General features: G+C 41.0%; 1 protein-coding gene across 1 annotated transcript in view; it reads left to right on the top strand.

The window, feature by feature from the left end:
* LOC105921153 (adhesion G protein-coupled receptor A3) overlaps window positions 1–27366 on the top strand; it is a 277946-nt gene that overhangs the window by 179445 nt on the left and 71135 nt on the right. The window contains exons 13-14 of the mRNA XM_036126251.1: window positions 5819–6029; window positions 6461–6669. Of these exons, the coding sequence (XP_035982144.1) occupies window positions 5819–6029; window positions 6461–6669 (420 nt within the window). The remainder of the gene's footprint in view (window positions 1–5818; window positions 6030–6460; window positions 6670–27366) is intronic.

The raw sequence follows: 27366 nt of genomic DNA, 5'->3' as shown, positions 1-27366 counted from the left end.
CAAAAACCCTCAAATGTCATAATGGAAGCCACAGCAGACTCTTTGCTGGGGTAGGACTCGAGCTGTGTGGGACACTGAAGGAGGTTTTGAGTTTTTGAATGGAGCCTAAACATATTGAGATGTCAAAGAAAACCCCCGGGATTATATTTATTGACGATGAGGAATAAATAGGGTACAAACTGCTGAGCACAAGCTGTCATTCATCCATTGATGCAGCTGTTGATTGTATTTCCTCCTTCACAGCATGGCTTAAACTGACGGCAGAGACCCATAAACCTGTGAAACCTACAAGGAAATTATTCAAAGTATGACCAGGTCTCCCTGTTCCCTCCCAGGAACATCCTCACACAGAGGGATACCTAGCGCTGTATCATCTTGGTAGCTAAGACTGACCTTTTTGCTTCCTGCTGAGTCATAGCAAACAAGGACTGGAGCGTAGTACACTGGTGGGTGTAGGTGGTAGGATTGTTGTGGAAACGTGCTGCTCACGTAGAGAGCAGGATGAGTGAACAAGCCTGTGGTAGAAAGCAGGGACCATCCAGGGCTAAGAGTGTTCCTGTGTTGCAATCGCACACTGAAGGAGGTTTTCCAAGCTTACCAAGGTTCCATTTTTGTTCCTAATAATTTGTGTAGGTCTTGGAGAACTTGGTGTAACTCAGATTTATTTAAGTTCCTTTATTCATGTTTGAAATCCTGTCATCTTAAAAAGCTGAGTAACAAGTACAGGTTACACTTTATTTGAAGGGGTGTACATAAGACTGACATTACACTGTGATAAACATGACATAACACCTGTTATGAACATATGTCTTTGTTATGACAACTTGACATTAACAGAGACCAGGTTAAGTTTAGGACTTGATTTGGGATTTGGTTAAATTAAGGTCTTGATTTGGGATTAGGTTAAATTAAGGGCTTGATTTGGAATTTGGTTAAGTTAAGGGCTTGTCATAACAAAGACATTTTAAACAATGTCAACTTTGCTTTAAAAGTGTAATAATTTACCGAATAACAATTAATGACAACAGTCCTAAACATTCATAATGAGTCATTTATGCTCATAACAGGTGTTATGTCATGTTTAGGACAGTATAATGTCAGTCTTATGTACAGCCCCTCAAATAAAGTGTTACCAAAGTACTTCATCAGGAAAACCCTGGTTATTATTTGTCCCATGAATCCACATCATCCCCCTCTTCAGTCATTATTCCCAATTAGGATCATTTGATGGATTGAGTTACCTTGACTGAAAGGTTAGTTAAATACATTATGTTGCCCCACATACATGTAGCATGGCCGTTTGTGCTGACAGTGCAACTCTTGGAGTGTTTTTGTTGCTTGATCCTGGTCAGCATTGTCCACCAGACAGCAATGTTTCAGTGAATACCCATGGGTTGGTGACCCGTATAAATGTATACTATGATATTAAAAGGTTACAATTTCAAAACCACTGGAATTGTTGTCATACCATTTTACTGTACTTTTTTTACTTTTACACGAGTAATATTAGAAAAAAATAGCATTACACTTATTTACAAATTTCTGGCTTCCCTACCCACAGTCAGTAACTTCATTGAAAAGACCTGTTTTAAAAAAAAAAAAAAATCTTGTTTGTCCACAAGCATTGTTGTTTTAATGTTAATTTATTTCTGTTGATCTCATTGAGTCATTTGGAGGTGAAGTGAACATACAGTAGCTAGATATTGTCACTGGAAGTGCATTGCACTGTTCTAACATGCATTATATATATTAAAGGTATACATTATATCTCTATAGAAAAACACTAAAAACCGTTTGATCATGATAAAATAAAGTTATATACACCAAGCATCCATCCTGATAGTGTTTGATAGTCCTTTTTGAGCCTAAATAGCACCCAGGACCGGGCGTGATTGGCATAGATAAACAGACATGGTGCCATCTACTGGCAGTACCACAGAACTATCAGAAAGCATAATAATAAATAAAAAATATAATAAATCAACTATTACTAATGATGCCAAACCAAGCCTGACCCTCTTTTTTTCCCCATTGGACCTTGGACTATTGTTTCCATTACTTCGCTGGGAAATGCTAATAGCCGTTAGCTGCTTCCTGGTTTATCCCCTGCTGCACACGTGCAGTATAATACTTCCGTTGCTATTGTAATTAAACACGAACGGCCTTATTTACTAACAAATTAAGCAAAAACAAAGCATAATACGCCAAAAGAACAACTAATACGCCTGCAGGATGTGAAAATCTTTCATAAAAACTTTGCATGCAACGAGATTAAATATGTCAAATAACATGGCTATGCACGTTTAAATACTGCTAATGTATTTTTCTGCCTGAATTTGTTCATTTGTAATTGCGTAATGTTCTGTATATATTTTTTTTTTACTCTTGAGTAAAAATATGTTGCAGTAGTGCTACTCTTACTTGAGTAAATTTTTTTGGCTACTCAACCCACCTCGTCTGTTAACCGGTCGACTGTAGGGTCCACAGGAGGAGATTGCTGGGTTAAGTAAGCTTGTCACTAGCAAAACCTAAAACCTAGCAAAGCCTAAATCTATAATGAGTTTATTCTGTACTGCTTCTTCAATCTGAAATCCTGTCAGCATTTAACTGTGGTCCACGTAAATAGTAAATTGGGCGAAAAGTTGGCCGAGCAATTCACTTCTGTTCACTGCAGTGAAAACATTGTTTTATACCAAACATGCCACTCTTTTATTTTCTTCTGTTATTTGTGATAAATGTTATTTTTGTTGGCATGGTGTGCTGCTCTATACTTCTCCATTTTTCTCTGAAGTTCCTTTGAGATCTGTTTTGGTCTTCCTCCATACACAGTGCGGAGGCACCGTCAGCTTCTCCCAGTAAGCTTGTCTAATGTAGCGTTTGACTTAAATATTAGCGATTCCATTGATCCAGAAGGAACCGCCAGACATCCCAAACCTGTGACCGAAAAAACACGCTCCCTTATACTGACCTTCCGACTAATTCAAAACAGCTGTTTGCACTGAGATTTTGTTGTAAGCCAAGCTGAGAGACAAGGGTCTGAGCCACACACCTGCAGGAACCCAGTCGGTTCCATGAGTTATGAAGCAGCTTGAGTTTTCTTGTTCTGCTGTGGTGGCTCTGGTGCTGAAACCTGAGCGGCTCAGGTTGTTGCTTTATTCTATGTTTATTCTTTCCTATTCAGTTTTCCTGTCTCAGATTAAATTCAAATGAAAAAATAATCTGGATAACTCCTTTTTTTAGGCTCCTAAAACACTGATAAACTCTATTTAAAATGCTATCTTTTAATCAAAGTCAAAGTCAAAGTATCTTTATTAGTCTCCCTATGGAGAAATTAACATTGGATACAAGGATCAGCTGCATAGTACTACATATTCAATCACTAATAAAAGGAGTCTCAGTAAAATAATAAATATACAATAGTAACAACAGTTCATGAATCACAGTTCGACTAAAATGATCATATTAATAAACAGTGCAAATCAACCTTTAAAAGTAGAATAGTTTCAACCACCACTGCCCTCCCAGTTTGCTGCTGTGGATCATAAGAGACCATAGATGTGGCTACCTGCGTGTCTCTGCCCTTCCCCGGTTAATCTTCTCATCCCACACCATGCGCTCATTAGCAAGCTTTATAGAAAATGCATGAACGAATGTTTATATCCGTTATGTTTGCATAAGGGGGGTCCTGTACGTTCTTTTCGGAGTTCAGTAACGCAAATTCAGAGTAAAGCACATGAGTGGAGTCGGATAAAATCTTATCCACCTGTCTGAGGATGGACAGCTCAAAAAGTTCCAGTGGAGACAGAAGGAGACATTCCCAGTATTTTACTCGCTATCTTTACTACGTTTAAGATCTGGGTCTTTGTTTTCAAATTACCAAAGCAGCTGGTGATGCCATACCCTAGTAAAGACTATATGGCAACTATGTCGAAAATTAACATTATGTTGGTGCAAACACTCTTAAACGAGTTGTATGGTATAAACGAAAGAAAATGAAGGCGCTGGTGATGTCACATGTTTGTGCCAGCCAAGAGTGTTATCAATATGACCCCCCCCCCCCTCCCCGCACCCCCAGGGTGTTTATATGAGCTCACCTGTTGATTGTTCTGTCCAGGTATGGCCACGGGGCTGTGCCTGCGGTCCACCGGCATCTCCAGTGTCTTTTCTATATTAATGTGCAACTTATGAGCATCACACCAGTTTATGCATTCACCAACTGCTCATCCGTGACTGCTTGGATAAGAGTCAGTGTTTAAAAGGCTAAGTATTACGGTATCATCTGAGAATTTCACCACATATTGATCCGGCCGATAGCCAGTGCTGCTCAGAGCAGTGTCAGAAAACACTGAGTTTAGTTTTACCTGCTGTGGCCTCTTTGACAGAAAAGAATGATACTGGGTTTACAACCAACTGAATGAGTGTTTTTTTTTTTTTTAAAAAAAAGAAGGATATGTGTCTGAATGGAATGAAAAGCAACACTAAAATAAAAATAAAAAAGTAGTCTAGCGTATGCAGAGGGGGGGACTCGGGATGTTTTAAAAGGTGTGTTACAGTTGAAATGGCATCACTTGGACTCCGTTCTTTTTTTTTTTTTTAATACAAATTGATGTTGATCCAGGTGTGGCTCTACCTCCTGTAACTCCTCAATCACCAGTTTCTCCAGTGACTTCATCACGCTGGAGGTCAGAGCCACCGGCCTAGATTCCTTCATTCACATTCACAATATTTACAACTTTTATTCCCATGTCATTAAGCTCCCTCCGCCTAGTAGTATTTTCTCAGAGCGAAATCAGCGTATTGATTTTGCTTTTTTAGACCCTCGTTTGTGTATCGTTATTTGCTCTTTTTAATCCTTATCAAAAAGTCACATTTGATTTTGGATTATATCAACGATTAGTTCTTATTAATCCTTGCACTGTAACCGAAGGGATGAGTGCAGCCATATATTGTTTTTCTGAATACATTTTTATCACAGATAAATATACAGAAATCTTGCTTCTGTTTATTTAACATAATTGCTGCCTGGAAAGGTCATGAATTCACCCTCACTAGAGCAATTGGATTATGCATTTCTGCTCGCAGTCTTTGTGCAAATGCATGGTAACATGAAACCGTGGTTAACCCAAGGTTACTATACTATATGCTGGTTACATGCAGACCCATAGAGATACATTTGGATGTGTCACTGATGCTATTTAACTCAAAATGCATAATCATCAGTCCATGGTCTGATCTGTTGTAGGTCTTCAATGCCCCCCTGGTGAGACTTCAGAGTTGCTGCAGGACAGTGGCGGCTGTTTGGTTGCTTTTTGCTTGCAGTCACAACAGTTAGTAAGGAAGTTAGGAGACAGAATCAACCTGAAGTCACCTGTGGTCAGAGATGGCTGGTGCACACACTGTGACACTTCCAAACCCGTTTTTTTGTTGCACTGAAAGTGTTTTTCTTGGCATCATGTTTTGTTTTATTATTAAGGGGGGGCTTATTCGGTGGTAATTAGTCAGTGAATGGGACATAGTCACAACGGTTGTCTCTTTAAATCAAGCTGCATTGTTGGTGTGCCCTAAAGCTGAAATGGTAAGAACCATTCCACCTTTGCTGCAGAGAGTCGGACCCAACAGGCACACCAAAAGCGCTTCAAACGCGCGTCTCGTTCCCTTGCTTGCTTGTAGTCCCTTCCAACCCTGAAGAGAAAGACATTTATTTTATTTTTTTCACGGAAGACATTTTCCCAAATCAAAGTTCCGGGATGCCGTGTCGCTCTTGAACTCTTTCCTCCGGTTGTTTATTGATGTATATATTCGTTTGTTTCATCCGCAGAACTCCGTGGCAGTCGCCTCGATCCATTTACCGCTGGCTGGTCCGCCTGTCTCCTCCTCTGCGTTGCAATCTGTTGATAACTCCACTTGCAGGCTGCAGTTCGTTCTCTTTCGCAATGGGAAACTCTTTCCTTGCACAGGGAATTCGTCAAACCTCGCAGACGATGGGAAGCGCAGGAGCGTTTCGACACCAGTTGCTTTTGCCAAATTAGGTAAGAGGAAATCATGTTCATTTATTTATTTATTTATTTATTTTTAATCCTTCGCGCTTGTGATGTCAACGCTGGACCGAGTGCATGCACACACGTGTGCGCGCGCACACAACGCAGTCGCGGCTGTTTCACTTTGTATTTATTTATTTTTTTATTTTATTTTTGGCGCAACATGTGGATTGCATGGCATGGGCACAAAAAACACGAAGGTGTGCTCACGTGAACGAGTGACTTGACTCCAAGCACCGATGAGATTAAACGCGGTCTACTGCAGTGTGATGTATGACAGCAAAGCCGCAACAGTCCGCTCTCCGGCTGCAGTGTCCGACACTTGCGTGCGCCGCGTTGCGACGCGTGAGTGCTCCCGTGCCGCGGCACCCACGGCGTTTCCACTCGGCTTCTCTCCCTGAATGTCGTGCTTTGCCTTTCAGATGGCTGCAGCCGCGGCAGCGCCGCGCACTCCCTCACCGTCGCTCTCAGGCACTTTGCGCTGGGTGTAGACCCCACCGCAGCCTACTGGGATTTTGACCTGCTGGATGGACACGGCGGCTGGAGGGCAGAGGGCTGCCACATAACCGCCTCCGGGGGCAATACGACCACTATTCACTGCACCCATCACAAGAACTTTGCCGTGCTAATGGTGAGTAGTTATTTCACTATGACCCCCCCACCCCACCCCCTCAAACACATAACGTGTCTTCCACATGCTTAGGGCCCATTACGGATATGATCAACCCCTTCTTCCCCTCCCCTGTCGTGGAGTAGACTGACTCACGTGTTTTAAGAGAGGACCGTCAGAAGCTTTTATTGCCTCCCAGCAGAGGAATCGGATTGTCAGATGCTGGGTGAGGATTTTATTAGCGTTGGAATTATAGAGTCAACATTTTATTTGCGGAAACCAGACGAGGAGAAGTTGTGCGCGTTTCACAGTCTGCCATCCTTTCCCAAGCTGCAACAGAAGCGATGCTCCGGAGAAGGAGTGCCCTGGCAGGAGCGAATCGACTCTGAGCGCAAGTGGTGTGCTAATTGGTTGCAACCATCTCGAAGCAGAAAAAGAAGCCAAAAAAAAAAAAAAATGCTGGACTGTACAGCTTAGCGTCGTTCATCTGCGTCTCTCAAGTTGGTCTCGACGCTGCAAGCCGAGATGCTTTCCTCTGACGACGTCCCCCCCTGTGTTCAAATTGATTTCATGAGGATTAGAAGCACCAAAAGCGCAATGGCAGCGCATTGCAAGGTCGCTCCTTAGAGCCGCTGCTTCTGGTCCGCTTCTTCTTCTTCTTTTTTTTTTCTATTTTTTATTTTATTTTTTTGGATGAAGAGAAATCCTCCGGATGTTTACCGAAGAGTGGGATTCGTTAGTCTGGGAGGTCAGTTCTCGGTGGAGCATGAAAAAGTGTTGTGCCTTTTTTTTTTTTTTTTTTTTTTTTTGTAACCTGTATATTTTAAGAACCCGCCGTTCAGTTTGGTTGCTGTCGCTGGTGGAAACATGCTGGATCAAGGGTGAAACAGAAAAGCCGCATTAGAGCAAGAGGGGGGGAGAAGAAAAGCAGCATATTATAAAAGCACGGGGTGCACAGAAGGGGGAGAGGGGGTGAGGGGGGGGGTGTCTGGAGAATACTAAGCTGTTGTCAGATGGAGAGCAGATGTCAGGATGTCATTGTGCATGTGTGTTTTTCACTCAGACACGGCGCACCATCAGTGGGGCGCGCTGTGACAACCAGAATGACGCTGGATCTGTTTTCTTTTCTTTTCTCTTTTTTTTTTTTTTTTTTTTTGGAGGGGGGGGGGTTGTCCGGATTTAATGATACTACCATAATGATTTGAACTTCAAAACATGCCCGACAGGCAGAAGGTTGTCATAGCGATGGCAGAAAGCCGTGACGGCAACGTCCACATCGCCGCGTGCCGGTGTTTGCACCGGGGATTGCGCGCGCGTCTGCTAATGCAGTCACCACACCCGCCTGGTCTCTGCAGTGCCCGAGAAAAGGACCCTTATTTACAGACCTGTGACATCACTCCTCCGTTAGTACCACCTCAAGCGCTCTCTGTTGTAACGACGAGTCCCCTCGGCTCAGGGCGGCTTCTGCAAGTACAAAACCTGTTGCATAATCTTCTCGTGTCAAAGGGAGACGGATTGTCAGCACTGCCTGGGTGCAAGTTGGCCATTTACTCTTAGGGTGCCTCCATGAGTGGAGCTGTCATTTGCAATTCAAGCAGTGTAAGATGTTGAGAAATATTAACAGCTCTGGCGTTGGGGATCTGTAGGGAAGTTAGCATTGCCAGTTGTATGGTGTAAATAGGAAAAGTTAGACAATGTGCTGTTTCCACGCAGTCGTACAGTCGCCGGCATTTTTTTGGGTACACCTTGCTATCATCAGTTGGATCTGCTTTTACTCTAAGGACTGACAACAAAGATTTGGGTACATATTGACAAAGCATAAAACGGAGAACACTGCAGAACAGTCAACTTATTGTCATTCTCAACAGGCCAGTTTAAGATCAGTTGAGCTTTTGTTACATGGTGCATTATCCTGCTGGAAGTAACCATCAAAAGATGGGAACGCTGGTATCTTTAAAAGGTGGATAATGCCAACAACAGTCCCCAGTTAGGCTGTGGGTGTTAAACACTGCTCAACTCATGCTAAGAGCATCAACATGTGAATAGAAAAAAAATCGTCCACACCATTAAACCACCACCAGCTTTCATCCGCTACTGTAGCTTTTCAGCTACAAGGTTTGCTATGTTGTGTGTTCTGAGATGGTGCTTTTAAATACCTTGGCTGTAGTGAATGATTATTTGAGCTACTGTTGCTTTTCAACATGCTTTTCTATCATCTTGAACCAGTTGACCCATTCTCCTCTGATCTCTTTGACCCTAACAAGGTATTTCCATGCATACAAATGCTGCTAACTGGATATGCTTTTCTTCTTGGACCATTCATTCCATAAATACAAGAGATTAAATCCCCTCTGTCCTCCATTTTTATGTTCAATTTGAACTTCGGCATGGCATCCTTACCATGTTCAGATGCCTAAATGCAATGAGTTGCTGCCATGTGATTGGCTAATTCAGTTGAACAGCAGTTGAACACCTGTACTTTTTAAAATGTTTAATTAAAGTATTTAAAGCAGCCTTTAATATTTACTAAATACAACTTTTTTTGTGGTGCTTCTTAAATGTACAAATAGATTACATTGGATGCAGAAGTACATTAAAGAAAGGTACATCTAAAAAACTAGAATATTATGAAAATGTTTATTATTTATGTAATATAATCTATAACACCTCTGTGATGGACTGGGGACCTGCCCAGGGTGTACCCCGCCTTTCGCCGATTAACAGCTGGAGATAGGCACCAGCACCCCTCGCGACCCCAATAGGGATAAGCGTGTTGGAAAATGGATGGATGGAGGGAGTCTATGACACCCAAATTTTATATAGATTCATTACACATAGGGTGAACTATTTCAAACCTTTATTTCTGGTTAAGTTAATGATAATGGCTTCCAGATAATGAAAACCCGAAATATTGTGTCCTAGAAAATGAAAATATTGTGATAAAGTTGGGCGTTGAAAACTCATGGTGTCACACTCAATCAGCTAAATAAGTCCCCAAAGGTCTCCTGAGCCTCTAAATTGTTTCTCAGTCTGGGTTAGTAGGCGACACAATCATAGGGAAGATTGCTGGCTTGACAGATGTCCAGAAGATGGTTATCGACATCATCCACCAGGAGGGTAAGCCACAAAAAGTCATTGCTAAAGAAGCTGGCTGTATCCAAGCACATCCATAGAAAGTTCATTGGAAGGAAAGCGTGTGTTGGGAAAAGGTGAACCAGCAAAAGGGATAACAGCAGCTTTGAGAGGAGACTGTCAAGCAAAATCCATTCAAGAATTTTAGAGATTCACAAAGACTGGATTGAGGCTGGAGTCAGCACATCAGGAGCTACTGCACATGGACAAATCCTACACATCGAACCACAAATGCTGCATTCCTCATATCCAGCCACTCCTGGATCAAAGACCAAGAACACCAGCTGAAATTAAAGTTTGCATTTGATTTGGAACTCAAGGTTGCAGAATGGAGAAGGACAGCATCCATGTTGCTTGAAATCCAGTGTGATGATTTCACTGTCAATGATGGTTTTGGGTGCAATGCCTCTTCTGGTGTTGGTCCACTCTGCTTTCTGAATTATACAATCAACACAGCCATATATCAGGAAATGTGTGAGCACTTCATGCTTACTTCTGCTGACAAGCCTTATGGAAATGCTGATTTCATTTTCCAGCAGCACTTGTTACCTGCCCATACCGCCAAATGTACCAAAAGCTGTTTTAATGACCATACTGTTACTGTGGTTGATGGGCCAGCAATCTGGCCTGAACTGAACTGAAGTCTGTGGAGGATTGTCTAGAAGAAGACGAGGCGCCCCAGACCCAACAATCCAGATGATCTGAAGGCAGCTATCAAAGCAACCCGGGCTTCCAATTTATTTCAGCAGTGCCACAGGCTGGTCGCCTCTATGCCTCAACACATTGATGTATTAATTCATGCAAAAGGGACTCCAACCACATACTGAGTGCAAAGAAATTGTGTTTCAGAAGCCTGACATTTCTATTTAAAACATTCTTTTTATTGATTCTATGTAATATGAATCTTTTCTTAGACACTTTTGGGTTTTCAATATGCGTTTTGTCATCGTCATTAAAATTAAAAGAAGTAAGATTTAGAATAGTTTACGCTATGTGTAATGAATCTATATCATATAGGAATTTGCTTTCTGAAGATAGTGACCAAAAATACTGAACTTTTTCACTAATCAAATTTTATGAGATATACTTGTACTAGGCAAACATTTCAGTAAAGTCAAACTCACATTAGACATACTATTTCATGCATATAAAAAGTCATCTTACTGCCCTTTTCTAAATAATTAGCTAATCAAGGCAAAATCTACCATAATAAAAAAAGCTTCTATACATCACAGGAGGCATTAGGCAACATATCAGAGCTCTTTTGAGTGTGTCCATTTCAATCTTCTTCTTTATTTGCATGTTTTTAATTAAATTACTTCATCATGAATACCAATTAATATTTTAGAAAACATTTGAGCTGTATTTGAGAGCACTACATGTACTTCAGTACAATATGGCTACCATAAAACACATTAAAGTGACCCGTAACAAGCAATAGGGGAGACTCAAATGGATGGATTTTATTATCAACATGTTACAGCAATCCTTTCCTGCCAGGTTGCTAAAACCATGTGGTCTAGTTGATGCACTGATATTAGATTTCAAACAATGTGTCCGACTGAACTGCTGCATCACCGAAAATGATAACCATGCAGACAGACCTATAACGATCATGATCTTACAACCTCACCCTACCATACAAATGCTACCATCATGGATTATTACATCACTATAGTTTCAGCCAACACCAGAGGGACAAAGTGAGGAAAAAAACATAAAGTTTTAGTCAGAAAAACAAGCTGGTAAGGTAAGCTAAAGTAGATGTACAACTGTTAATGTAAAAATAAATACACCAATGGATAGTATCTTCTTAAGACGAATGATGCAACAAAACCTTCATTTCAGGAGCTCTGACAGGAAGTGAGAGTGGATGTTGCCATACATTATTCTTGTTGATTCAGACTCCCTTGCATGTAACTCTTTTGGGGTTAGTGCATGTGTATGTTTATGGATGCAGGCTCAGAGCCCAGCATGCATGTCCCTAGAGGCTGGGGATTGGGCTGGAAAAAAATAAATAATGAAAATCTTTTTAACTTGGTTCAAAAGGAATTACATGGTAGAGAATCTCCCTCTTGTGGCTTTGTAATCAGAATGCCAGATTATGGACAGGGGATAGGCTGTGTGTGGAAAAGCTCAAGTCAGCTATATTGTAAACTGTGAATGGCGGATTTTAAAAGTTTGCCATTGTCCAAATGAATCCTTTTTGTGTCTTTGGCATCTAAAAATAGAAATTGCTCCACATGTGGCAGGTTTCGAATGTCAACCCACCTCTATTTTTGGATTATTTCTGTCTTTGGACGATGCTGAACCTGTAGCTGTTGGAAAGCAGCCCCCTCCAGATTTCAGCACCAGGGACAGCTCCTGAACATTTCTCCTTCTCCCCCCTCATGCACCTCCTCCTCCTCCTCCATCTGCCTCATGCAGGCCTGTGTTTGCCGGGAAGGAGGGCTGACTCACTCGTTTACAGCAGTGCAGCTTCATCGTCTGTCTTCGCGGTTGTGACAATCCTCAATCCCACACTGAAGCTTCCTCTGTACCACCCGCCGCACCCTCTTGAGACCCAATGTTGTGACCTTACTCCTTCCTGTCTTCTATGTCAGAGATTTACAAATTTATTTAACCTTAATTCTTGTGTTTGCTTATTCAGAGGTTATGTCAATACATAGTTTTTTTTTGCGTGTATCTGGTATGTAGGTGGCAGGTTTTTGTAAGTATCCAGTCACAAGCAAGGCCCTAAAGCCATATAGCTCAATAGGAAAGCAATTTTGAGAATATATTCTATACATTCTTGTAAAATGAGTTGAATACAATGATTCTGTGAAGGGTGATGGATCCCTCAAATGATGGCATGCATAGTTTTGATGAAGGAATGAAGGGCAAGAGTGAAGTGAGATAACTTTAGAGTGTGTTTACATCTTGTAATTGAAGTGTGGTGCCAGCCACAGTGGCTAAAGTGTAAAAAGCCTTAAAATGAATTTATGTTTAACTCATCCGACAGCATGTTGTTTTACAACCATCACATTTTGTAGAGATATTCAGTTTGGAAATCATCACATTAAAAATTATTGTTTTTAACAAAATTGCCTGCACCCTTGCTGATGATACTTTGTACAAGCTTTTGCTAATAGGAAAACACTTAGCCATTTTACAGTGTTTGAGCATACAGAGGGATCTTTGGCCATTTCTTTTATTCACAACCACTCTAGGTCATCCAGAGTCCTGGCTTCTTTTTTCCTTTCAGTTCACCCTGCAGCTTTTCTATAAAATGTAGGTCATAGCCATGAAAAACGGTTGATTTTGTGTCTGATGAACCATTTCTATCTTGATTTGGCCATATGTTTAAGATATTTTTTTCTGCTAAAGACCCACTGATGACCTAGATTTACTTGACTAAGGGATTCCACTTGGTTTTTATTTAAAATATATTTCAACGAGTTCATGTTCCCATGCCCTTTAACAAGGTTCTCAAGGTTCCTTTGGCAAAGGAACAGGCCCAGAGTATCATTAATCCTCCACATACCATATAAGGAGCTTTTCTACATATTCATCCTTAGTTTAGTTTTTTGCCAGACCAACCTGGTGTGTGTTTGTGTGTGTGTGTGTGTGTGTGTGTGTGTGTTTTACTAAAAAGTCTGCTTTTATTCTCATCTGATCAAAGCAAATAATTTGTGCTAAGTCCATCAATCTCCACACATTTATGTTTGAGATGATAGCGCAGAAAATAGTTTGCCCTGGCATCACCCCTGCTCAGTTGATGTGTATGTAGAAAGCATTTTATGGTTGCTGTAGAGTCCGTGACCCCAAGATGCCTCTCTTTACCACAGCTTCAAAACATGAGGCTCGTCATTCCTACGTAGCTTTTGAGAGTGCTTATTTTTACCTCCCTTACCATCCTCCTCACTGGAGGATGAGCACAAGATGAATATAAGTCCTCCTCCAGGCTTGGTGGTCACAGTGTCCAGTTGTTTCCAATGTTTTATTCATTGCTTTAACTGAAGGTATGAACAATTTTAGAGATGTTGCCATTTTATTAAGGACATTTCTTTACCTAGACCTAGTTGGAGATCAACTGACATATTTGGATGCTATGCTCACTGATCATTCTTATTTTGAAGAGCAGCTTTAGGTATTGGCCGGTGTGTGATGTCAAATTTATATCCCAGGAAAACAGGAAGTCATGGATTTCAGGGTTTCCGCTACATGTATTTGATCGTGGCGCACCACCACACTAAAATAAAAGCCCCTACACCTTCAGAATTAATAAAAAAATATGTAAAGGATATGAGATAATTTAGCACACTTATCTATCATGAAATACTAAAATTTACTTTATTTTGAAAAACCAACACCGCCGGTTCCTGTCTGTCTCGCTGCGAAGCTGGCTAGTATATGAACGTACTGGTGGCTTCTGTGCTGCGGTGCTCTCGGTAGTGAAGGAAAAGAGAGTCCAGTGTTGTAAGCTTAGCAACTCTGTTGCTATATCTGGGGATGTTTCAGACCCGTCTAGCAACTTGTATTCAAAAAAAAGCAACCAGAAACAAATCTAGGGACTTTTCTCTGTGTTTTTGGCGATTTAACAGCTTCAAGTGAATGCAGCAATCTTTCTACTGTTACTGTCTCACAACAGCTGCTAGAGCTGCAGCGAGTCGTTCCCTACCGCCCTCAGCGCTGTCTCTCAGGCACAGGCAGCTGCCTCGTCCTGAAAGCCTCGCATGCAGTCAGAGCAAAGAGAGCAGCGAGGAGACCAGCTCTGATTTCACATTGCAAATGTACAAGGCAAAGCTGCTGATGTTTCCAACATGGAGTACAAAGCTGAATGTAAATATGAAAAATATAGTTTTAAATCTAGTTTCTTTTTTTTCTCTGAAACTGTTGCACTATTTACCTGATCACCACACACCTTGAATCAATTATTCATCTTGTTGAATGTGTGTGCCTCTGATTACTATGTTGTTGGTAAAACTTAGATGTACATAGTGTGGATTCAGACAATGTATAGAAATTCATTACATTACATTATTTCATGAAGTAATGTTAACATATCATTCATTTCAATGAGATTTTAACAACAGTGATCTCCCACCCCACCCCGCTCGACCACCACTGTTAAAAAAATATTAGAGGAAACCCTGTATTACTGATAAAAAGTTCCTAGGGCCTGTGATCAACTTTCAAAATCAATGCACACATTTAAAAAACAGTGACAGTTACTTCTATTTTAACATAAGAGTTATTACATATTGTATTATTTTGCCCCCCAGTGATTTGCTTAAAAAACAGTTGTTTCTTTTTATAGGATACTTCCTCCTCTAAATAAGTTAAAACAAATTAAATGTATATTTTTTATTCAATGTGAGAATATGCTACTGTAATAGAATAGACTTTATTTTAGGACTTTTTCCACATCTCTATCAAAGGATCAAACTCATTGACTAGACAGCGATGCCGCTTATTATAAAAATAATTTGGAATATTTTGTGTTAATTTGACAAGAATTGTCTTCTGTAGCTGTTGCACCTTGATTCTAAACCAAGCTATCCAAGATAGACGGCTCTCTTGGTAAAATAACTCTTATTGGCTGAGCTGCCTGGAGCTCAAATAACAACTTCACATTCCTGTTGACTTCCGATGCTAACCGCAAGCTCCAGCAAACATATTCACATAATTTGTGTATTAAAGGGGACACACCATGCAAAAAGGAAAACAGTAAAATATTCAACATATTTTGAGTTATTTCACACTTTTATATACTTTTGCGTCATAGTTTCGATGTCTTCACTATGTATCAGCAATATAGGCAGTCGTAAAAATAAGGACAAGCCATTGAACTTGTATTTGCTGCAGAGCTGCTAAACAAGGTCATGGACTTTGAGCTAACCATATTTTTCGCTGCAATTTTGTAGTCAAAGCTGAATGATGCCAGAGCTACAAGTGGATAAGTGAAAATGTGCGGTTGTTGGGTGGATTAACCCACACAATTCATTACGCCATCCCCCAGCATACTACAAAAATGGCTGAAGATGGTGGAGTGTAGCGCTCTGCAGCCTGGAGGGGGACAGGGTGTTAAGTTGCTTCTTTGCATTTAAAGAGGCCGCACCAAAGACTTGCAGTTCCACTATATACTGTATAGACCACAACTCAATGATTTCAATGTGAAAAGGAAGGCATTAAAAAACATAGGTGTCCCCTTTAATAAAAGTAAACGTCAAAAACTCTAAATAAACTCAAATTGTACAATTAACAAACAGAGATTGGATAAACTAAAAATATACAAGAAAAGAAAAAGAACTGTTTTCTTAACTACATCTAGCCCATCTTCCGTAACCATGGTGGATAGAAACTCTCTGTAATTTATGGCTTTGAGGTGTTATTTGATGTTTGTTGCTGTATTTTTATTCTAGTCTCATTTTCTCTGTCTATGTCTCTGTATATAGATTAATGGTTGTATGTCCTCATTAGTCAATCCTTTGCCCACATCTGTGCTCAGGCTGGGTATAATGAGACAGCACGTCAGCTTTCATTATTTGCCCAGAAACGCACACAGCTCCTGTTCAGGGAACTTTATCCTCAACCTGTGGACTCTGTTATATCTCAGAGACATTTCCCTGCCAGAAGAGCCGGGGTGTATGAGTGTTTTATGAGATGGAGGGATTTATGACAATAATAATGATGACCCGTTTAGATATGTGCGGCGTCTCGTAGCCCTCGGTTGGCATTTTCTTTTTGGTATGCCATGTAATGGGATGAGAAGAGAAAAGAAGTGATGATAGCTGGTGATATCAACAGAGGCAGGGTGTTGCCTGGTGTTTGTGTTAGTAGATTAAACAAGGTTTGTGACAGAGGAACGGGGCAAGAAGTAATAAAAAAAAAACCATACACAGAAATGTCTTTAAACATAGTGCATGTACAGTGAGAATACATTTCAGACTGCGTGTGATTGCTACTTAGGGAGAAGATTCATTTTAATTTAGTTCAATTTAGGTTATATACAAAGAAATGATTTATAACCAGGCAGTTTACAAAACAAATACATCCAATTCATGTACTCAAACACTGTGCATAGTCAACCGAATCCAATTATTTAGACGGATCCCAATTCAATTCCATGCGTTCTCATTCACCCCTACCTATGTAAAAATGCAGTCGAGTTCCACTGACTATGCTGATCGGTAAAAGGTTTCCTCTCAAAAACCCAGCTCACTGAATCAAGCCACCGACTTTAGAGAATTCGCTCTCCCTAAATGAGAATGCGGCGACATTGGAAAGTTGATGGCAGTGAAATGGAAAGAGCAACCTCCAGTTGAACCAGACACACAGTGAGAAGTCATTTGCCACAACCTACTTGGCATTTGAGAAGCATTGGGCCAGGACTACTTTCTACATTAAAGAGAAAGTAAAGAGTTAATGGCAGTAGTTGCTCCTTTAGGTCAAAGAAATTGGATACGTTATGAGCCAGTAGTACAATCTATGGGATGAATATCAAAGATAAAATAATAAGAAACGGTGACACCAATATGTCCTTTAATTGCTTTGTCTAGGACAAAGACAACAGGAAGAAAGAAGAAAAACATTTCTATTAGAACATAAAGCTATTGACAGCAATAGTTTAACCGATGCCCCCTCCAGGAAGGTGTCACAGCTAAACAGAATGCCAAAAAAACAGAGAGAAAACATGAAAGTAATAGCAACAATAAATGCATATTTTGTATAATTGGAGAGTGATAGGAGAAAGTATCAGAGCGTGGGAAAATGGTCAGTATGGCCTCCATTAGCCCTATAGCACAACTACAGAGATAGCTTTGGATAATGTCAACCTATCTATTTGTAAGCTTTATCAAAAAAATTTTAAGCCTAGTATTAAAAGTAGACAGGGTGTCAGCAACATGGGGAAAATCTGGGAGATCTGTCATCCGTCTGATTTTTTTTAGAAAATCTTGGAACCACCAGTAAGCCTGCAGTCTGAGTGTGACGTACTCCGTTGGGAACATACGGAACAATCAGACCTCTTACATATGATGGAGCATGATTATTAAAGGCCTTATATGTCAGAAAGAGAATTTCAAATTAGATTCTGTATTTGACAGGGAGTCAATGAAAAGAAGCTAAAAGTGAAGAAATAAGATCTCTCTTTGTAACTTTCATCAGAACTATTGCTGCATGGCCTTTTCTGATTTTTTTGGGGGGCTGCTTAATAATAAAACATGTAATAGTCCACGCTGGAAGCAACAAGAGCATGCACTAGATCTTTTGCATCACTAGTTTTGGTTTCTAATGACAATAGAGAAATAGTACCAGATGTAGATGGCATAACCTGGTCAAATATGGTACAAAGATTGTTTTTATTTTACCAATATAGGCAAATTCAATGTAATCTGAGGCTAGTGGCTAAGGACTTTTTTTTTTTTTTTTTTTTTTTTGCAGATGCCCTGGTCTTTAGTAATTCTTATTGAAATAGGTTTCTTTCAGGCTGCAAGCTTAGCTAAGATAACAACCAGCTGTTTTAAATGTAATGCATGTACGTGGGGAACTGGATATTCAAAACGAACACAGAGTTTAAGTAGTTTATTTAACAGATGAATGGTGACTGATGAGGCATGCAGTGGCTGGAGTCCTCAGAGTCAGGTTAGACCAGGTGAATGTGGCAAAGACTGACTTGACCATACGATGCAGGCGAGGTGTTGCAGACTGAACCAGACTTGATCAGCCGCAGCTGACGGGACCAGATGTTGCAAGTAGAAACACGCCAACGTGCTGTCAGCGTGAGCAGAGCAAGGCACTAGTTAAACAAAACTAGTTTGGCAGGGCGAGGACATGTCTAAAGGATCAAACTGGCAGAGCGACCAGAAGGCACTGGAAACCAACATGCATGCAGCTAGACAAGACGAGACGTTCTGGCAGAGAGGGGTTGGATGAGGCAGGTGTATATAGGCAGAGGGACTGGGTGAGCGTAGTTGAGACTAATTGGCTGCAGCAGCAGGTGGGACTGATGAGGGTGCTGAGTGGTGACCGGGAGAGTGGCTGAAAAGTCCAAAAAACAAAAACCCAAATCATGACATTAAACTGTAATTACTTCATCCCCAAACCCATTTTTGCCACACATATACTAATTTATTGCAACCGGATAAAACCACAATAACAGAGGTCATGTTAACCAATGGCTTTCTGGAGGGATATTTGAAAATAAATGTCCAGTTCTACTTAGTTTGAAGCATATTAAAAAGAACTTACGATGTGGTTTTGTTTGCATGTCCTTTGAGATCCTCACCAGAGTAAATTCCAACTCTTCTGCTCACTGAGACACAGCTACCTTTCACCCTTCACCTCACTCGCTTTTGCTTTTAATGCTAAAAAAAAAGCACCAACCCACCTCTGTGCAACAGCTGACCTGAGCATCTAAGAAGAGCGTTGGGTTTGAATTGCACTGGGTTACATTACTGCACCGGCATTGCATTTGGCTACCGTTCGTTCTTCGAATTTTAATTTGAAAGCTTTTGCTGGGATGTGACGTCAGCCGCGTTGCCTGCTTCAGCACAGGAGATGCGTGTGTATGTTTGCGGCCGTTCGCGTGTACTCACCACGTCAACCACATACATTTTGTACACCTTTTTGTCTTACTATTGCTTGCGACTTAACCTCTCGCCGTTTGCTGACTAAACAGGGCGCGTTTGCTCTGGAGTGAAAGGGTAAGGCAACTGACTCACGATGCCCGCACAGAACAGATTGCTGCTGGCCAGCAACCTGACATGTGATGCAGATTGTTTTCCACCTGACTAATGACTTCAGAGCTCACTGATTGCCATTAATCTGAGACCTGACCGGTTTCGTTTGGTTTCGCAGGGGTTAGCCATTACTTACAGTTCGTTCCCTTTCCCCGATGCTCTGTGTTACATGCTCTATTTTATATGCGGTGTGCCTCCCTCGTTGAGCCTGGAATTGCATAGCTTTTACATATTGTTATTGGAATTATGTATACTCCTCAGCTGTGAAAGATTATAATATTGCTACAGGCAGCAGAAGGGATTGTTGCACTTAATGGAAGTGCGTTTGTGAATCCGTGAAGAAAGTTAATGGGCCTCGTGGTTATGATGTTGTTTATGTGCAGTCACTGATTAATTGGCAGTCAAAACTGTGTTACATTTTTTTTTTTTTTTTACACCTACCCAAAATTCTTGCAGGGAATGTAAAGCTTACCCTTGCTTATGTATGATCTTTATGAAAATGAATGGTTGTAGTCCCTTTTTTTCTATTTTTTTTTAAACAAATGAGATACAAATATGTTTCATTTTGTTTATTATTGCAGTTTTCTGTAGACTCCAATTCATCTGCTTCACTGCCTAAATCCCAAATGATTCAAATGAAAGCCACCCAGCTTTTCCCTTTATGTGTGACAGCAACCATCTGACATACATGATTCATCTCCTTGGACAGCTTTGGCATGCACAAGAAATGGGAACCAAGCTGCAAGCTCAAACAATAACAGTGAACTGTTCGCACCATAATTCGGCAGCTTGATCTGAAACTGCCCGAGTCAAATACCCACTGGCCTGCGTCTCAGCAGCTGTTCTTGAGCAAACAGCGCGACCCTCCTGGAGCTCCAGAAAATTCCTTCTAGAAACGAGGACAGTTTGTGTAAACAGATTTTTTTTTTTTTGACTCCCTGTGTTTCCCTTTCCCCGCTGTTCTCTCCCACTTTCTGTCTCTAGCTTCCAGTTGGATCGCTGTTTGCTCATTTGCGCGTTGTTGTTCGGTTGATCCAGACATGTTTAAAGCTTTTTCTTCTTTATTAGGCTGATGTAGAAAGACATCTGTGCTCCCTCGTTTCAATGCTGCCACTCTGAAAACAAACAAATCACAAAAAATAAAAAAATAATAATGATGGAAATCGGTTAAAAGACAGTTATGTTCTTGCTAGATTGGAAAATTGAACTTTTGGAAGCAGCTGTGTCATCATCACCACGGTTTGTTGTGTTTTACATAGTTTCTTGTTGTTTCATGAAAATGCATTAATCTCCTAAGCAAACATAATTCAAGCTGCCGTATTCTTATTTAAAAATAATGTGTCGACTTGTAGTTTCTTTTCTGCCTTATTTGGCAGTTAGAAAATGTAATGTGCTAACTGAGCCTCATAAAGTCTGGGTATTGCATCATCTGAACTTAAAGTAAATTTGATTAGACATTTATTCCTAAAAGATTGCCAACCTTTGAATAGTACGTTCCACTACAGAATAACTGGTTTCAATGTGATCACAAGTGAGGCGATAATTTAATAACGATATATATCGATCGATAGACGTATATTGATGATATAAAATATGGGGCAGTAAAAGGTTCAATAGAACTTATGCGTTTTAGCCATGTAGGTTAATATTACAGTCATTACATCCTTCCAACCAATCACAAGGAATGCACCATCACCAAGCTCCGCCCCCTTCAAAGAGTTCAGAGACCACGCGTTCTTTTTCTCTTTTTAAAAACTTGCAGTTTTGGTAAAAATTTAGTTGAATAAAAGGTTGAGTTTGAATTCATTGTTTATATGTTCTGTATCTAGAAACAGGCCACCAAGCATTATTGATCAATAATTATTGATCAATATGACTTTGATTTTATCAATTTGCTTTTTTTCTATATCATCCAGCCCTATTCATTCTTATATCTTTCCTTCTTTGCTCACCACGTCATTAACATACATTTTATAGATTTTTTTTTTTTTGTCTACTTTATGTATGTAGACAAAAGGATATTTAGTAAGACAAAAAGTCTTACATTTTGTCTACATACTTACTCCTACTTGTGCTGCGGACAAGACACTGACAAAGATCCTATGAACTACTAGCCATAATTCTATGCCTTTTTTGTGCATAAGGCTTGTTTTTTTACAACCGTTTGCATAATTGGCTTTTGAAATGCACAAGTGTCATGTTTTACTCCCTAATTCTGCTATTGTCCTTGTCTAACCAGAATTGCCAAGAGCAGCCAGACGCGTAACAGCAACAACAGCGTTAAAAGGCGTTACACCCAGCAGCTGCAGAATTTAGACCAATGCTTCTAGTCTCCTACTTATGCAAAGTTGAACCTTAACAACCACAAGATTTCTGAGATGAGACCGAGGTAGAGAACGCACAGCACCGTTTTGGAGAAATCCAGAAGCAGCATTACAGCACAGGTGGGTGATGGTTTGGGCTTCTGGGCACCTCACAGTCATTGACTCGATCATGAAGTCAAAGTCCAGAGATCAATCCAATTGAAAAGCTGCGATGATACCAGCTGTGCGGTGCAGAAACCTTGAATTATTAAAGCCGTAAAGCAAAGAAGTTCCTCCACCGTGTGAGGAACTGATAAAGGCAGACCAAAAAAACAAAACAAAAACAACTACAGGGAGTGACTACAGCTGAAAGTGGCTCTTCACTCTGTTGAAAGGTGGGATAAACCTAACGTTTCTTATCACTATGGCCCTTTGCTGTAACTCAGCATTAATAGGCCAGTAAGGCACAACCCATACTGTTTTCTATGCTAATTCAAACCTATGGTAAAGATATCTGGTTGATAAACAATGAGGTGCCTTTACATCTTAGGACCTGAACCTTCTAGTCTAAGCATTGATACCTAGACATGATCAATGTCTCTTCAGATCTCCTGGCAGATCCGTAAATGAGGTTTGCAGCTGATCAAACATATATGCTTGAAAATAAAAACATAATTTTCAGCCTTTTTTTTAGCTGTCTAAAAGCCTTCGTTTAGATATTGAGAAGTAACACAAGTACATTCAGTAAAAGTCACATTTTAAGACGCTAACCTGAAAGAGACATTTGTCATTCTCTGCCTGTTTAATGCACCAAATTTTACCAAAAATGACACAGATAGCCCAAAATGTCCTATTATCTCATAGAGCCTTATACCCTATAGAATGCAGGTAAAACTTGTCAGCATTCGAAATGAAGGAAGAGTAAAGGAAACAGGAAACTCAACTTTATTATCTTAATCTGATAGAAGATGTCTGTTTAATATTTTAATATAAGGCATATAATGAAAGGACAGAGTTGAATTACTTCAATCAAGAGTGTGTTACTTCTCCAATATGAGCTCCTTAAATTGCTTCAAGCCCAGGATCCCAGCTGGGCGATGTTGGGGGATGATTAGGATTCGTGACAATGTAATTTGATAAGAGATTTAGTGTTTCTGAGGTGCAGCAGTGTACACTAAGGTTTGCTTGACAGATGACAATAGAGATTCTTTACAAAAGGAGGCTATTTCCCACTGGGTTTATGTGCAATGTGTTGGGTGGGGTGTCAAGGTGGATGAGGGTTTACGTGAAAGAAGTCAGTCTTTCAGCCACTGATGCTTCTCCGTGGAGCTGTGTTTCAACATCAAGGCTCAGAAACCTCCCCAAAAATAAAATAATAAAAAATAAAATCCCCTCCTAAAAATCCAATTTCCAGCAGTTAAGCAATGTACTCTGGTATCAAAGGTGAAAGCTTATCTGGACGCAGAAATACCCTCCTTACTCACGGCCCTGACAGTAAAATAAGCCTAACCAGATGCAAGCATGTAAATTGGATGCAACAGAGATGGAGCGTTCACTTAGATCTGAGTGGCTCAGATAGCACAGCTGACGGAGGGTAAGATGGAACTGGGCTGAGATCACCTCGAGCAATCTGTAATCAGAAATGGAGGAAAATTGTGTTGCAGTGGAGGGATGCAGGGAATGGGAAAGAGACCGCGTGAGGGATGGAGGCAGACATACAGTACCATCCCAGCTGAAGGGGTAATAATCTCCCTATTTGTCCTTCTTTCTCCGTCTCTGTCTCAGTGGCGTTTGGCCACATAAAGACATCATTCTTCATCTCCTTATCTCCCCATCGCGGTTTTTCCTTGTTGTCCCTGTTACAATCCTGTTGGATACATAAAACGGCTTATTTTTCATGCGTCCGCTTGTTCTATCACTCTCCGCTTTCAGTCGAGAGCCTTTTTTTTCCCCAGCCTTATTCCCCCAAGAGTCCCTGTCACAGAGCGGTGTCTGAACACATAACTAGACCAAAAGTTGGTTTTCACTTCTTTACAACTTTGAGAAACATAATAACCAGGCAGTTATTTTATTTTTCTCTTTTCTTTTACAGGGCCGTTTACTGTTTGGTCTACTCCCAAACACAAACCTCAATGTGTTTCATTCGGATTTTCTCCGCTGCATTAACACACAGTAGCACAAAACATTGCAGTTAAAGGACAGTTATTTTCCTTTTATTTATTTATTTTTTTTATAAATAAACACCTGAATGAGCAGAATTCATTTGTATTCAGCCTTGCTTATTCTGATATGCTTAAACGATATCAATAGAATCAAATCCAACCAATTGCTGTACCAGGTGTTAGTTAACAGGCGGTAAAATTCAATCTAATTGTAAATCCAGCTGTTTCGTGAGTGCCTCAGGGTTTTGTTAGAGAATATTAATAAACAAAACAGCATAATGACAACTGACGAACAAAATAGACGTGCGGATAATGTGGAAGCGTCTAAAGCGTCAAAATATGGTGCGGCACTACTGCAAACCTGCCGCAACGTGGCTGTCCACCTAAATATGCGGACCTAGCAACGAGAGCAACAACCAGAGAAGCAGCCAGGAGTGCAATGGCAACCCATGAGGAGCTGCAGAGATCAACAGCTCAGGTGGGAGAATCAGCAGGTGGGAAATCCGGGTGGGAAATCCGGTATTTATTGAAGAAACGAAGCCAGTGTTGACAGGCGGAGTTACTCTGAGCAGATGAGCCCAAAGTAGATATATTTGGTTTACGTGTAAAAAGTGTTTGTGGGCGAAACAGGTGAACCCAGAAAATGCCCCTGCAGTGACGCATGCTTGTGGTAGCATCATGCTGCGGCAATACTGTTCATTGGCAAGAGTAGGCATGCTGGTCAGAGTTGATTGGAAGGTGATTAAAACTGGATATAAGGCAAAAACGAAAGGGGCTGCAAAGGACTGGAGACTGGTGCTAGGGTTCCCCCCTCAACAAGGGCAAGAACCCCAAACATGCTGCCAGAGGCACAGCGTAGTGCTTTAGATCAAAGTATAGCCTGGCGTTAGAATAAACCAGTTGAAGATTAGTTGGAAAGCTGGTTAATAATCTGTGTGAAGGCTTTGCACATCAATGTTCACAGATGTCCTCAATCCTGTATGGCTGAGCTTGAGCTGTTTCGCAGGAGATGATTTGGCAAAAATTGTCAGTCTCTACACGTGCAAAGATGCTCGAAGTATTGCCCCCAAAGACTTCCTGTCATGGCATTGAAATCAGGTTCGGCAAAGTATTGACGGGGGGGGGGACTTCATACAAAAGCTGCAAACACTTTGCAGGATTTATTTGTAAAAACAAAAGGAAACACACATTATTGTTCCTTTCACTTACCAATCCATCCATTCGTCTGTTGTGTCAGTAATGCAACACAATGTGAAAAACCGCTAGAGGGATGAATGCGTTAGAGGGATAACTCTAAGGAGCAGCGTTTTTACATTTTCTGTAAATTTTTTTAAGACCCCATACCCCTAAATACGCTCGATTCCCAAAATGCCTCACAACCATGCGGTTTCTATGGTGATTGAGTCATCAAGGACCCAGCATCACATGGCTTTTTACGTACTTGGTAAGTTTAAATAGATGCTGCTGGATGAATGGATGGATGGATGGATGGATGGATGGATGGATGGATGGATGGACGGACAGTTGCAGTGGTCAAGGTTGCAGGAGCTCAAGGAAATGGTGGACAGCAACAGATGCGTGTGTGGAAGACCTCACAGGCTGTGTCCAGCAAAGACCCACGCGCACAAACCTGCGCGTATTCACCTCTGCAGCCAGGGAGCAGCGCGTTGTGTTGCTAGCAGTGCCTACTCTCCAGCGTCAACAGAGCAAAGCTCAACCATTGAAATAGAAGAGGCTGGTTTTGGTTTGAGGTGTCTAGCCGGTGAGCGAAGGGAGGGTCGGGGGGAGGGGGGGGTAGCGTATGCTCCCGCTCTGCGTGCTGAGCAGCGTGCCATGTCAGGCAGCTAGAGAGGAGAGCGCGAGCGTTGCGCGTTAAAGGGGCCGAGGCGCTCCCGTTTGCCCTCCTCTTTCACGCGTGTGCCCGGGACTGCCTGCGCATGTGTCGGTACATCCATGTGAGAAAAACCCCGGCAGCATCTATTCAGTCCTCCGTAGTGTGTGTAGCCACTGGAGGAGATGAGTCACCGCTCTCAGACAACACCTCCCAGCCCCTCACACACACACACACACACACACACACACACACACACACACACACACACACACACACACACACACACACACACACACACACACACAGGAAGGCCATGAGAGGGAGGGTGAGTCTCAATCTGCTCTCTTGTGCCATGTTTTAAAGCAATCTTCTCGGTTTTATTTTTTATCGATTCATGTTCTTAGGCTGAGATGCTGGAAGGTTTGATTTTTTTTTTTTCTTTCTTTGACATGGTAGGGATGGATTGTTGCTTCAGTTCCACAGTGTCCTCCGCATAACTCTGAGGTATTTTTTTTTGTTTGTTTGTTATTTTCTTGTTCCAAGCTGGCAAATTTTGGGATGTTGAATTCCGGAGAATAATAGTAGATATTAGTAATGATTAGATCCGATATACATTCGCTGGCCACTTTATTAAGTACACCATTGCTAATACCGGGTTGAACTGCTTTTCTCTTTTAGAGCTGTCTTAATTCTTCAGGGTTTCGGTTCTACATTGTCTCAGCAAACATTGCTCTGAGGTTTTGCTTTATATTGGCACGGCAGCATCACACATTTGCTGCAGATGTGTGGGATGAACATTCAGGATTCAAACCTCCACACATCAAAGGTGCTCTACGGGGTTGACATCTGGTGGATTGTGGAGGGCATGAAAGTCATTTTCATGTTGTCATGATTTACTTTATTTTTTTCGTTTTGGGCTTTTCTGAACTAATTAGTTTTCACTCCCCTCAGCCAGCAGCAATCTGTCTCCAACCAATCAGTACATGCATAGTAGTTACAAATATTCGACATTCAGTGGCAGTTTTCTGTGTGGGAATTAAAGATTAAAACTAAAAATGACCATCACCAGGGAAAGAGAAGCACCTCAATGCAAGGGTGTTTGCAAATGTTTAGTCTCTTATGACTTAACATCATTGATAATTTGTTTTCTTCTTCAGATTGCATAATTTTTGCTAAAACATTTGCTAGAGATAAGGAAAAGATTCTCATTATAAATAAATGATAAGTATGTCAGAAGAAACAAAGTTTGGGCACTACTGGTCCAGAGCCCTTTAAAATGCTAAGAATGCAGCCTACTTATTGTGGGCTTTCTTTTTAAGTATTGAGTGTAAAACCGATAAAGCGGAATAGAGAGCCTTGTGGAAATCTTTCGATGTTGTCGTTTTGCTAATCAGTAAGCGCCAGCCAGCGTGTGATTAGATTCAGGTTTTTCCGAGCATCTGATTTAATTTTTTTTTTTTTTTTTTGCATAGGGGTGAAATTAGGTGTCCTGGTTAGAGAATCTCTCTGCATAAATAAGAGCTACAGAGAGGGAGACTTTCTAGTGTTCCGGTATTTTAAATAGC

Source organism: Fundulus heteroclitus, chromosome 22 (assembly GCF_011125445.2).
Source record: "Fundulus heteroclitus isolate FHET01 chromosome 22, MU-UCD_Fhet_4.1, whole genome shotgun sequence".
Lineage (NCBI taxonomy): Eukaryota > Metazoa > Chordata > Actinopteri > Cyprinodontiformes > Fundulidae > Fundulus > Fundulus heteroclitus.
Note: the sequence above shows the minus strand (reverse complement) of the source record. Positions and strands in the feature narration are given on the sequence as shown.